Consider the following 14437-nt stretch of genomic DNA (forward strand, 5'->3'; position numbering starts at 1 on the left):
TAAAGGTTTTTTGAATTTCGGTTAACGATTAATTCAGTTCGAAATCGGGTAATTAATCGAACTTAATAAATAATAATATATATAATATATTATATATTATATGTACTAGGCTATTACTAATTTGGTTAATTTGGTCAAATGAACTTTATCAATTTATTTGTTTTATATGTTTTATACTTGTTTTAACAAAATTAAATAAAATATATAAATTCGGTTCGATTAAATTTTTTTTAAATTTCGATTTGATTAACGGTTAAAAATTAAAAATTCGATTAACCGTTTGAACACTCCCACCACCCTATATTATTTGGTCTATATACAAAATCATTAACCATTCATTCAATTTGTATATAAACAAATGTGTTAAAAATTAAATGTAATAGTTAAACCATTAAACACCCGTTTATTTACAAGTGTCAAACTAGAGAGAAAGAAGGGAAAACTATAAAGTTGTAGAAGATTATAGAAAGTTAGGTGAATGAAAGTATAGATATATGTGATTTATTAAGATGTTACATTAAAATGGCATATTGAAAATATTTCTTGCAAAATAAGATGATAGCTTAATTGCTTTTAAAACTATCAAATTATTTGGAAGTCAAAATCCCATAGTTGATATTGAAAGCAAAGTAAGAAACCTCACTTTGAAAAAGAAAGTTGGGTTTGGAATAGTCAACTTCTTTCATCATATCAACTACTATACCTTCAATTTAATCAAACAACTCAACCAACATTTTACTTTTGCATAACAAAGTTTACTTTTAAATAACATGCCTCTTATATGTACACACATTAAAGTGTAATGGAGTAACAACTTTAGTTACAAGTAAGAAAATAAGAAAGATTTAGATGAAGTGTGGAAAACTTTTTTTTAAGTTTGTTTCTAGAATACAATAAATTATAAACAACAAATGCATTGTTAAAAACTGATATTGTTTGGAAGCGCTCATCATGATACAACAGTGGTATTAGGCATGCAGTAGGATGGCTAATTGCTTAGCAAAAGCTACAGAAGGAATGATTATTGATTTTTACTCTTGGTCTCAACCTCTTGATTTTGCTTTGAATGTGTTGTATGAAAATATTACTAATTTATCTTTTTCTAGATTGATTGCTATGTAATAACTTTTACCCTCCTTAATCATAAAAAGAAAAGTAACGAAAATTGCATTATGTAGATATTCATCAAATTATGTGTCTCTTAGTCCATATCTTATGTTACAAATTATTTTTTTTCATAACAACTTTCTATTTCGAAATCGTTATGCAAATAAATAAATAAATTACTTTTATAATAATAATAATAATAAAAGAATTCCAAAGAATTGGTTATTTAAATTATTTATACTAGCAACCATTAATATGATATCTAAGATATTATATTATTGTGGGTGCAAAATATGTTGTAGTTTAAGAATAAAAGAAAAGATTATGAGGTTTAAATTGATATAGAAATAGATTATTCTGTTTAAAGGTAATTAAAAAAATGAAACAGTAAAGATAAAATAAGAGAATTGGTTTTCCAAATTTTGAATTCATTGATAGCTAATAACATTTTGACAAATTCTTCCACTACGTCTTGTGGTATTAGTACAACTACTACTATTAATCATCTTGTATTAAACTTAAGCAGTGGAGCAACATGTCACTCACTCAACCATCAATTTGTTTAATCTTTAAATTTTCGTTGTTTACCAAATCACATGTCAATATCATGTCAATATATAAGAGTTATTTTAAAATTATTAAAAATATAAAAATATTTTTATTATTTTTAAATTTTAAAAAAATTAATTAAATTAGCAGCCACCACATCTATATTTTCCCAAGTATAATGGGATAAAAATCAGTGGAAGTCTCATAAAAGATAATAGATAGCTTTACCTTAAAAGTACCCCCCCAAACCAAAAAGAATGAAACCCAACCACCTACAATTCTCTATGTTACAATGAAGGCATGTTTGTATTATATGTGAATGATTGATTGATGAGAATTCAATCAGCCAAGGGAAAAACTCCTATGATTTAATCCAAAATTGCTCTTTTATTTATTTTTCTCATCTCTAATATCATGAATCATCTCTGAAATTCGTTTGGCAAGTTGGATATCTGGTATCCCATCCTTTGGGATAACATGGTTCCAAGACATATCCACGGTTACCACCATTGAAGTTGTCAGCAGGGACATGGGTTTCTTGTGAAGCACCCCCTGTATCAGATGATGTGCATGAGTCATCTTGGACTTCTCTTTCTCCTTGGGCGACATCGTTCAAGGTGTTCCCATGCACCTGATCCATGAGATCAGAACCACAGTTTCTAAACAACTTTCCACCATATGTTTCTGAATCTTTGATAGCAAAATCTGAACTTTGGTTATCACAAATTTCGTCTGCAATATCCTCATCAAGAACACACAAGCCATTTTCCTTGCTATGATGATGAGCAAAATCCTCGTCACATACAGGTGATTCAACAACAGAGTCCTCATCTTCATCTGAGAACTCAGCTTCATTGTTGCCAGAATCATCGGTCCCTTGCCACTCATCGTTATCACTATCGATACTCATTGATTCACATCTATTCTGCTCAGATCTCTTCCGCAGCATAAACACATTGAAATAATAGCTGACAATATCTGCTTTGGTTCGATGAGGAAAGACAGAAGCAAGGCTGCCCCAGAAATTCCTCCCCAAGGATGCTGGATTATAGAATACAACTTTATGGAATAGCTGTTCCTCATGCTCACTCCATTTCTCTGCCACTACCTCACCCATGTCATAAAAACCAAGCTCCATAAATCTCTCGTGCCCAAGGGATTTTCGTAGTTCCTCTCTTGCTTCCAAAATGTGCTGTCTGACACACCTAACAGAATCCTTGTCCTCACAACTACAATTAGTTCTTCCATGTCCAACTTTTTCATCATAAGCAGAAGACTCTAAGGCAGGAATTGGTATTATGCAAGTTCCAACCATTTCTCTCTCATATCTGCTAGCGGTTTCAGATACCTCCTCACAATTAGAAGCATTCCTAGTGACCTGCGAGTCCCATTCAGGAATATCTGCTTGGTAATTAGGACCAACAAGAACTGGTTTCCTTGGAGGGTATTGCAAAAGTATAGAATAGATGTCTTCCAAACGAGCTACTGTCCTTACTGGACGTTCAGGGTTAAAACATTCTGCAAATGAAGGCATGTGAAGTGGTTCATCCGGCCACAAGTCTTCTTCATGAGTGCTAGAGGTGCCCAGGAAAGATATGGCAATGCAGCCAGGAATATTGGCTTCTAAATCCTCAGGATTTCCTTGGTGTTCAGTATCAATGGCATTTGCAAGCTTTTCATCGCACTTGGTGTTAACATTTGTGAATCTGCCCTCACCTTTACCCATTAGACATTATAATGCAGTAAGAAATAATTGAGAAGAGGGGGACAACAAATCGACATATTCGCTACTGAATCATCTGATAGTTTGTTGCTATTCAAAAAATCAGTGTTCTCAAATGGTAAAAACACAGAACACATGAAAATGGACTCAAGAGTGACTCAGACAGTGAACTTTGATCCAGGCACAAGAAATAAGCACCTGAAAATAACTAAAATACAAAGGGCTATGACTAAAGATTGAATAATCACCTGATTTTAGGTGCTAAAAAGGATTCATTCAAGAAGGTGGATCAGGATTCATAACATAGATACATGTTTAATATTGGTCCCAATTACTATTTACATCATCAGTTACAATATAGATACAATGCCAAAAATAAATGTCACATTAACATGCCCACATAGCAGCCTACATGAACCATGTGTAGTTTATTACACGCTAGAAATTCTGTACCTGAAGCATTAGAAAACGGGGCAGCGTCTTCAGGAAAAAGGGGTTCAGAAGATAAAACCCATTGATTACTATGTTCTGCTTGTCTTGGTTGCTTGCATGAAACCTCAAATACATCCTCGATAAAAGGCCGCTTATGTACCATGTTGAACTGCACCACAAAGTCGAATCGATCAAATAAAGCAAAAGAGTTTACTCAACTGTAACTCGAACCAGGAAGTAACAACATCAAAGACATATTGAACGATGACAAAAATGACAACAGCCACAAGAACAAGTCAACAAAATAAGCTATATAATAAAGGGAACTGAGCAATAAATGCAAATATCAGATTATGCTCATTAAAATAAGCTATTCTACAATGACAACAAAATGCACTAGGATAAATCCCTGCATCCTCGAAGTCAAATCCCAATAACTTACTTAAGACATAAATAAATGAGGACTCAAACCACATTAGAATTGGATACAGTAAACGAATGTCATGATTAACTATCAAATGATATATAGCAGGCATCCAACGATGACATTTCACACATGGAAAAACAAACACTAAGCTAAAATGGCCATAATTTATTTACTGTTGTATTGTAGATGACAGAACACTAAAGATTACGAAGTTCATTAAAAAGCTCACATGTTCATGTATCAATTCATGGAAAAAGTGAAGAAAAAAAGGTCGTTATTGTTATAATTCATTTATTAATATTATTATTTACTATCATGTGAGAGGTGTGTCAATCAGGGTATCATGTCCTGGTACTGACTTGGCTTATTAAAAGAATTACCATTTTCTAAAAAATTTTAAATTTACAAATAATATTTTTTATTTGGAAATTAGACGAAAAAGTTTTATTTTAATACCTCAGAAATATGTCCTTCCTCCAAATGATCGGTCGGGTAACAATTTGGAAATTATGTGTTAATTAGCGAACAATAAAGGGATTAAGATCATGATATCAGATGCGAATTAACTTTCCCTCAGTCAATTAAACGAAAAACAACAAAAGCCCCAATTCCCAATAGAACCTAACCCTAGATCTAGAAATTGTTAAGGAAATCTATAAATTTGAGGCTGATTCACAGACGAAACATCAATTCCCAACAAATTCAACCCAAAAGGTTAACAGATCTATAGATCAAACAACCTTTTAATGAACCGAAACCTAGAAATCGATTAACCTCAAAATTTTGTTTTTGAAAACTAATTTTAATCAAACCGGAATCCAGATCCAGAAAGCTCCAACCCCAGAAAAGACATAATCGAAATATACAGATCGATAAGGAAAAATTAACCTTATTAACGGATCTTAGAAACGAGAAGAAAAATAAAATAAAATCGGATAGGTCGGCAGAGAATGAAGAAAATTAATGGAAATCCTAAGTTGATTTTATAATTAAAAAGAGATATCAAATCAATTGAGAAACGATGGAGATCGAAATTGGGGATTTTGTTAATGACAAAAAAAGGGTAAAAAGATAGTGTTACCTTGTTTTTCCGTAACAGATCAGATATGTCGGAAAATTGAAATAGCCAAAAAAAGGACACGTATCTGGTGATAATTACGGGGAGGGCCACTCGAGCTAATGGAATAGAAAAAGGGCGTATATGTAGGATCCCCCTTTGTCTATTATGGGGTTCATATTTTATAAGCGTTTGGCGAATCGCAATTTGATCGGTTAGCTTATGCAAAACTAACACGTGGCATTTTATGGTGGGTGAGGTGGAAAATTTTATTTTCTCTTCTTATTTTTTGGTTTTTATTATGAGGATAGTTCTAGAATTTATGGAAATAAATAATATTAAGAATTGATTAAATTCTAATTAGATTATTTTAAGCATCTTAGAATTTTAAAATTTTAGTAAATAGTATTTATTAAATTCATTAAGTTCTCTTGCTTTTAAAATTTGACGTAAAAACATATGATGATAATGTAATGTCATATCGGTTTATTATCTTCACCTATTATTCTAAAAAATCAATTAATAGATTTAACTATTGTCAAAATTAAAATTTTGAAATTTGGAGAATATAGATTAAATCTACAACTTTATGCATAATATAATACTAATAGCAAAATAAAACTCCAAAAGGATTTAACTACTATCATTTGGCGAGACTAAAGTTCCAAATTTTGAAAATTACTAGAGCTAAATTTGCCCAATTCAAAGAATATATAAACTAAAACTGATCAAATTAAGTACAAAACTACTGGAAAAATATTTATAAAATTAAAAATATGTTATAAAAGCTTATCAAATTAAAATTATTGTTTAAAAATATGATTATAAATTTAAAAGAAATATTTTAGTAAACAATTTAACAAGGGAGAGAAATTTTACCTAAACTTTCCCAAATCCAACCTTAAAATTTTCAATGAAAAAATCAACCCAACCCATCCCTGAATTCGATTTTTTTTTAATCCTATAAAGTCAAAGCAAGCTTGAAATTAGTCAATTTCGAATACACCTATTTTAAGTCATAAGTCAAGAAACAAGCAGCACAATGGAGGTTAAGAGAAATAAAATAAAATAAAATAGAGAGAAGAGAATGAAAACATGACATACAGACCAACGAGATAACTGATTTAACACTACCTCCTGAAACCTTTTTCTTTCAAACAAAAACTAATTTCTAGCCATAGAAAATTATTTACTTAATTTTTCAAGGGGCAACCGCAATCCTTCCAACAACCTGATCAAGATCCCGTTGGCCGTTTGATGTGATTTTCCGACCACTGATACACAGGGATATGATTTTAGTTTATATGACATTTGAAAGAATGTTGATTATATGCAAATATAAACAAAACAGGATGACACATGATATAAATAAGCTTTTCCTACGTTACTCAGACCCGGGTGTGGCAGTCGAATGTGGAATGTCTCATAGATGAGTACATCAAATTATTTGGAGAGATTTGAAAAGGCTATATCCAATGTCCATGTCCATGTCCAAATATGTGTTGGATACAGGTTGTTGAAGAAAAATGGAAAATGGAAGCAACATAGAGGTGTTCTCCATACTAGTATCTGCTATACAGTAACTAAATCTTTTGAAAATATACATTTTATGATCTGAAGAGATTAATGAAAGGAAAATCTTGCCTGGTTAAATAAAATATCAATACTCAAATTTTTAAGAGCTAGTTCTGCTATAATCCTAAAGGTCATAAATTCGATTTTCAAAGATTTTCTAGCAACAGTCCTGAGAACATCACAAGTCACAAGCCATTTTCATGCACACATGCTTCGATGCAATAATGTCTCTTACACTAAAGTAGACAAGATAATTGCAGCATCCCAGCCTAGTAAACAGATTACAGTCAAAAGGATGTCTTTACCAATCCTTGCACTATTAATAGCATGAAGAATCAATCAGCTTGATACATTCAGAGGACTTGAGCTAATAGCAATGACAAACCCTAAACCCAAGAATCATACACTAAAAATACTCACCCCTTGGTATCAAGATCAATGATGTTCACGTTTTGCAATTGCTGGAGAATATGACGAGCAATAGAGCCACTGCTCTTGCAGAAATGACGTGGACGGCTGCCATTTCTCTTGGCACCTCCATATATCCTCCTGAAGGCACCAACACCAAGACCTCCTCTCAAGTAGATTTTCCTCGCCATCGAAGCTACAAAGTCATGGACAACAATGACATATGAGAATATAGTTGCACTGTATCCTTTAGTGCTTTTAACAGTATATCACACGGTAAAGGGATTATGGAGCGAGATATCTACATACCAGCTCTAATATAGTACCAATCAGGGTCGTATGGAGGAAGCTCCTTTAGTTTACCACCCTTGACAATATCAGTCCATGGAGGAAGCTCAATCTATCAAAAAACAAAGCAGAAAGGGAATATGAGGAATGAACTGCTATCAATGAAGTAAATCCTTATTCCTTCATGTTCTTTAAATTTCTCGAAAAATTACGTAAATGCTAAAAAGGAACACATTACAAATTATATATATATATGAGAGAGCAAGCTGTTCAAGCTTTACTTCAAATTTACTTGCTTTAGGCTCCTTTCTTGAAAATTTTATACAATGATCATCTTTTTAATAATACAAATTTCCCATAATCAGAAGACTCTTCCAATTAAATAAAAAAAAAAGAGGGAAATTTGAATTAAAGAAGAAAACACTAAAACAAGAAAGAAAGCAGCGAAATCTACAAACTCAAAGTAAAGATTAAAGAAAGAAAGGGATGAATTTGTAAAAAAAAAAAAAAAAACCCTTGCCGGAGCGCTTGAGATGGGCTGCATAGGCCTTCACGAACTCATGGGGAGAAACGTCCTTAACAGTTCTCGCTGCCTCCATTTTTATTTTTTTTTCTGGCTAAGGTTTTGCGCTTCAAACGTTACTCTATTATTTTAAACTCAGTCGGAACAACTCAATTAAAAACTCACTTCACAAAAATAATGGCTTTTTCTAAAATAATCCAAATTAATTCATTAATTACAAAAATAACCTAAGAAAAAAAAATTACATATGTAAGTGACCTAAAGTCCACAATGACCATCGGTGCCGCCTGACACACCAACAGCACCGCCCCTAATGATGGCTCAATCATCGACTTTTAAAAAATAATATTTTTTTTGAGTGTCACCATTGTGTCAGACAACATTAGTATGTATTTTTTGAAATACACGTGAAAAATATTGATATTCACAGTGAATAAAAAAAGAGGAAAAAAATATTTTTTTTAATAAGTATCGCAGGTGTGTCAGGCAACAACGATAATTTTTAAAATATATATATGATTTTTGGGTGCCTCCGATGAAACAGAAAAAAAAACTAAAAGAAACTATTGAAATAGAAAAAATGATACATGAGAGAAAAATAAAACATGGGAAAGGAAAAGAGATATGAAAGACAACTTAATATTTTAAAGGGTAAATTGTTAAAATAGTCACTTTTATTTCCATCAGGTTACATTTTAGTCACTTATGTTTGAAATGTTACGTTTTAGTCACTTACATTGACTTGTTGTAATATTTTAGTCACTGAGCCGTTAATTGTCATTAACAGTGTAATGGTAAGTTGATGTGGCACGTTCAATCATCATTTCAAACAAATATTTTAGGTTAAATTATATAATCGGCCCCCATTTTTTTTCGTTTTGAGTAATTTTTTTTCTTTTATGTTCTTTTAAATTTTTCTTTTTTTTCTTTGTTTTTTTTCCATTCTCTTCTACTTCTCCCTCTATTTTCCTCCCTTTGTAATACCCCAAAATTTTGAATGTTTAATTGCCGTATTATATTGTAATTAAATTTTTGTATTTGTGGCTATGTGCTGTGTATGTGTTTGAGGTTAGGGGTTCAAGCCAAGTTTTTAGGAAGTTTTGCTCTTTTGTTTAAAATTAACCTCTACTCTTGAGCCTTTGATTTAAGTTTATTTCCTTACTAATTTGTGTCAAGAATGAGCCTATTAGTTCACTAGTTAAGAACTTGTCTACTCTCTGGTGTTGTGTTTAAGTCTTGGCGTTGGTATTACAAAAATTTAGCTAAATGTTAGAAATCTGTTGGAAGTTAAATTAGATTCTAAAACGTTTTTTCTTTTTCTTTTTCCTCTCTTTTCTTTTCTTTTACATTTTTCTTCTTTCTTTTGATTTTTTCTTTTTGACTGTGTTTGGCGAGTGGTTGTCGGAAATAATTGAGGGCCCTAAGTTGTTCAATGCGTTGTTAGAAGATCTCTGTGTAAGTTCTATCGTTAAGTCTTGTGTTTCTGCGAAGTTCTGTTGGTTTCCGTTTGTGTATTTAAATTGAGATTTCTCTAACTGTTTCACTCGAATTCTCTGTTAACCTGTCGTTGATCTCTTCCCTTTAGGCATGAATATTGAAGAAAGTGGTCCTTCGCGTGTTGTTTCGTATTAGTTCTGTCAATTTTTTGGTAAGTGTTCGTTTGTTGGAAGTTTCGCGTCGAGGTTCTTGACATAATTGTTTGAGTATTAATGTTTGTGATTTTCATCAATTTAGTTGCTTGATTGGTTGTTGGATGGAAATTAGGTTTCGGGATTTCTCTACGCTGTTCCCATGTCAACACGTTATTAGGTGCATACTGAAAACCCGATTTTAGCGAATTTTGGACGCTAAAAAAACATGATTGTCGACGTCATACGGCCGTGTGCCAGGACGTGTATGTAACACCCCTTACCCGATACCGTTGTCGGAGTCGAGCACGAGGCATTATTTTGCTTATCTTACTAATTCGGAGCATAAAAACTTGTTTTGAAAATTAATTTCACTATTTACAACAAATCTGTTCAACCGCGTAGCAGTTACTAAATTGATTATAACTCGAGCTACGGGACTCGAAATTTAATTCCGTAAATTTTTCCTGAAACTATACTCATATATCTTCCTACCATAAAATTTTTAGAATTTTTGGTTCAGCCAATTAGTACATTTTATTAGTTAAAGTCTCCCCTGTTTCACCACTTAACTGTCCTGACCTCTTGCCACTAAAAATAAGTTTTCTCACTGTAGGATTTTCATATGAAGTTCTTACTTGTTTATAAAGAAAATAGACTCAATAAGGAATCTAGAAATATAAACTACAACTAATAACCATTTTTGTACATTTTTTAATGATTTTCTAAACTCAGAATAGGGGACTCCAAAAACAGATCTGACCCTGTCTCACTAAAATTCACATATCTCAAAATATAAAATTCCTTTTATTAAATCGTTAATTTTCCATGAAAATAGACTCAATAAGATTTCAATATATATATCATTCACCTTCTAAGTCATTATATACTATCCTAGGTGATTTTTCAAAGTCACGTCATTGTGCTGCCTAGTTCTGTTTCTTTGCAAAATTTTACCCCTTTCATGATTTCCATGCATAATTTATCACCTAGACTCTTATAACAACAAACACCTTCATACTTAACCATTTTAATAATCATTCATCATCAAATACTTACACACCATTCTTTAGCAAAATCATAATTACAAACATGCAAAATAACTAAATCCCTATACATGCCATAACTCAAACGTGTTTCATCATAAAATACCGAGCAGTTGTGGTTGATAGTGTGGACGATCTCCGACTTCTTTAGGATCCTTGAAGTAGCTTTGCAATACTATAAGAGAAAGAGAAATAAAATAAGTAAGCATAAAGCTTAGTAAGTTTACTAGCAAATAAATAACAACATTAAACACAAATAATTAAACTCAAGTGTCTATATCTCTAGTTTACTCTTTAGTTAATCTCATTCTAGTTCTCTTGCTTGTTTACTTAGTATACTTGTGTGAATTACTTACTCTTCTCTTGTTGCATCGTTGAATATCAATTATTAATTTAATAAATTCTTAACTCTTATAACTCATCTAAGCTTGTCATTTTTGCTTTTAACTGAACTTTCATGTATATGATTCGTTTACTAGCCCGTTGAGCCACATTGGAATAATAAGGATACTTGGGTCTCTTCTGATCATAACATGCCAAAGTCATGTCCCAAACATGGTCTTACATGGGATGTTCTCATATCGGTGCTCATGCCATGTCCCAGACATGGTCTTACGAGGGACCTCTCATCTCGGTGCCAACGCCATGTCCCAGACATGATCTTACATGGGACCTCTCATCTCGGTGCCAACGCCATGTCCCAAACATGGTCTTACATGGGACCTCTCATCTCGGTGCCAACATCATGTCCCAGACATGGTCTTACATGGGATCTCTCTACCCAAATGTCATGACATTTGTATCTGATACATTCCTCATGTTTCAACGAGACTTTTTAACACCGATTCTCCATCATCTCATACTTGAGTCAACATTAAATAAATTCATAAAATAAATGCATAATTGCTGGAAAATAAAAATATTAATAATAATTATTGAAATATTGTATTTATTTACCGTAAACTTACCTCGGTATCAAATATAGTCCAATTCACCAACTTAGTCTTCAACTTTATTCTTCCCTTTGTCTAACCTCGAGTTTCGTTCTTCTTGATCTAAAATATCAAATTTAACTTATTTAATACACACATTCATCAAAACAGCCCTCGACTCTAACTTTGTCAAAATTACGATTTTGCCCCTAAACCTTTACATAATTACATTTTTGCCCCAAGGCTTAGAAATTAAACTTCATCTCTTATTATTATGTTTTATAACATGATGAACATTTTTCCCTTCTATAGAAACATCAAATTCCCACTCTAACATGTATTTATGAACATTAGGTATTTTACCGATTTTGGGGTTTTACTCGTTTTCGCTTAAAATCGACTAGCAAAAGTTATTTAACATAATTTCTAGCTTCATATTCTATAATAAAACATCAAAATAAACACTTTTCACCTATGGATATTTTTCCAAATATAAACCCTAGGTTAAATTATTGCTAGAATAAGCTAAATTAAGCTACCGGGATCTCAAAAACGTAAAGAACATTAAAAACGGGGCTTAGAATCACTTACTATGAAGATTGGAACCTTTAAAAACCCTAAATATGGCTTCCCCCTTTCTGATTTCGTTCACTATGAAGAAGATGATATTTTTGGCCATCTTTTTCCCTTTACTAGATTACCAAATTGCCCCTAACTTAAAAATTTCCTATTTCACTTATCTTATGTTCATTTTTCTCTACCAAATTAACCAATGGTCTAATTACCATATAAGGACCTCCAATTTAAAGTTTAATAACAATTGGACACCTCTAACATGTAGAACTCAACTTTTGCACTTTTTACAATTTAGTCCTTTTGACTAAATTGAGTGCCCAAACGTCGAAATTTTCGAACGAAATTTTCACGAAATCATTTTGTAAAATCATAGACCATAAAAATATAAAAAAATAAAATTTTCCTCATCAGATTTGTGGTCCCGAAACAACTGTTCCGATAACCTTGAATTTAGGTCATTACAGTATAACTCACTGATTCACAATTTAGAGACACACGGGCATGTGCCTAGGTCGTGTAACTCACTGATTCACAACTTAGAGACATACGGTCCAGGGACACAAGCTTGTTCCCAAGCCATGTGACTCACTAAGTGCGCAAAAAGGACCACACGGCCAGAGGACACGAGCATGTACTAGGCCGTGTGAAACACACGGGCATGTTCTAGGGCGTGTGGATCCGTACAGGCCTTGTATAGTTTTCGTATGATCTGAATTGAACCGTATAAGTTGCTATCTAATGATCCAAGACTAAATAGTTGAGTATCTAAATGTATATTGAATGTTATAATTGTAATAGTATTGACCTGTACTATCTAAATATGAACTGTACCCGAGCACCATGTGTACATTCTTAATGTCTGACATCTGTAATTTACATCTGCATGGTATAGGAAATGTGTAAAGGAGGAAGTGATCTATTCTGGTTCAGTGGCCAAGCCACAGACTATATCTGAATCTAGTGTTTTATAACAACCTGACCTAGCAACTAGTCTGCAATCATGTCGAACATGTCGTACCGACACTACGTGGTGTGTAGAGCTGGATGAGTATTAAAACCCTTTAATGGTGTGTTGGATTGGTCGGAAATGGTGTGTAGCGGATGGGGTAGGAAAACTACATATGTATCTATTCTGTACTGATTCTAATCCTGAATTGTTTTGTCTTCATTTGATTTGCTAATACCATACTGAATATCCTTTGGTTCGGATTTTGAAAACAAGTTTGGGAAATCACTGTTATATTGATAATTCTATTTGACTTCATGTTTGTTTTGCACATGAAGTTATCAACTCATCCTTGTCTGTTGTCTGAATTTCAAGTAACTCACAATCTTGATCAAGTCGGCGTAACGAAAGCTCGGTCATTCAGCTATATCACCCTTTTTATATTATCAGTAATTTTAGTATTTTCTTCGTATTATGACATTCTAAGATTGTTGAATTATCGACTAGGTTTTTATGAATGCTTATAATATGTTAGATGGTCTTTAACTATGTTCATAAAAGTTGGTATTCCTAATAACGTTAATGTAACCCTTCAGACTCGATCTTAACGTCTAGGCCGAGTTTGAGGTGTTACACCCTTCTCTATCTCTTTTAACGTAAAAGAAAAAAAAATTAAATTGCTCAAAATGAAAAAAAAAATATAAGTACCAATTGTATAATTTAACCTAAATTTTCATTTGAAATGATGATTTAACGTGCCACGTCAGCTTACCGTTACGCCGTTAACGAAAATTAACACTCAGTAACTAAAATATTACAACACGATAACGTAAATGAATAAAACGTAACATTTCAAACATAAGTGGCTAAAATGTAATCCGAGGGAAACAAAAGTGACTATTTTAGTAATTTAACTTATTTTAAATTAAAATTTGAGAGATTCATATAATAATATTGTTTTTCTTTAAATACTTTTTTTAAAAATTCTCACCAACTTTAAAATAAATATAGTGAAAATTAACTGTCAACATTTAATTTCCATTAAATACTTTTTTCCTTTAAATATTCTTTTTAAAAGTTGTCATCAGCTTTAAAATTCCATTTTATTTTACCATTAAATATTCTCATTAAATATATATATATTTTAAATTATCACCAACTTTAAATTTTGCATTTAATTTCCCATTAAGTATTTTCTTAAAAGTTGTCACTAACATTAA

At 32.2% G+C, this 14437-nt stretch overlaps 2 protein-coding genes and 1 long non-coding RNA gene across 3 annotated transcripts; all 3 read right to left on the reverse strand.

Moving 5' to 3' along the window:
* Positions 1-1747: 1747 nt before the first annotated feature.
* LOC105788450 (hypothetical protein) lies at positions 1748-5560 on the reverse strand. The gene is made up of 3 exons (XM_012615360.2): positions 5320-5560; positions 3833-3980; positions 1748-3372 (listed from the first exon to the last, which is right to left on the reverse strand). Exons 2-3 carry the CDS (start codon positions 3972-3974, stop codon positions 2069-2071), a joined length of 1446 nt encoding a protein of 481 aa, XP_012470814.1. The 5' UTR covers positions 3975-3980; positions 5320-5560; the 3' UTR covers positions 1748-2068.
* A 682-nt stretch (positions 5561-6242) lies between these two features.
* On the reverse strand, positions 6243-8209 carry LOC105788451 (40S ribosomal protein S19-3). Its single transcript, XM_052627312.1, has 4 exons — positions 8087-8209; positions 7588-7678; positions 7291-7474; positions 6243-6569 (listed from the first exon to the last, which is right to left on the reverse strand). Exons 1-4 carry the CDS (start codon positions 8108-8110, stop codon positions 6497-6499), a joined length of 372 nt encoding a protein of 123 aa, XP_052483272.1. The 5' UTR covers positions 8111-8209; the 3' UTR covers positions 6243-6496.
* Positions 8210-10714: 2505 nt separating this feature from the next.
* LOC128034875 (uncharacterized) lies at positions 10715-11820 on the reverse strand. The gene is made up of 2 exons (XR_008190951.1): positions 11732-11820; positions 10715-10938 (listed from the first exon to the last, which is right to left on the reverse strand). It is a non-coding gene; the product is annotated as an uncharacterized LOC128034875 (long non-coding RNA).
* Between the last annotated feature and the right edge of the window lie 2617 nt (positions 11821-14437).

This window comes from Gossypium raimondii, chromosome 2 (assembly GCF_025698545.1).
Source record: "Gossypium raimondii isolate GPD5lz chromosome 2, ASM2569854v1, whole genome shotgun sequence".
In the NCBI taxonomy this organism is placed as follows: Eukaryota; Viridiplantae; Streptophyta; class Magnoliopsida; order Malvales; family Malvaceae; genus Gossypium; species Gossypium raimondii.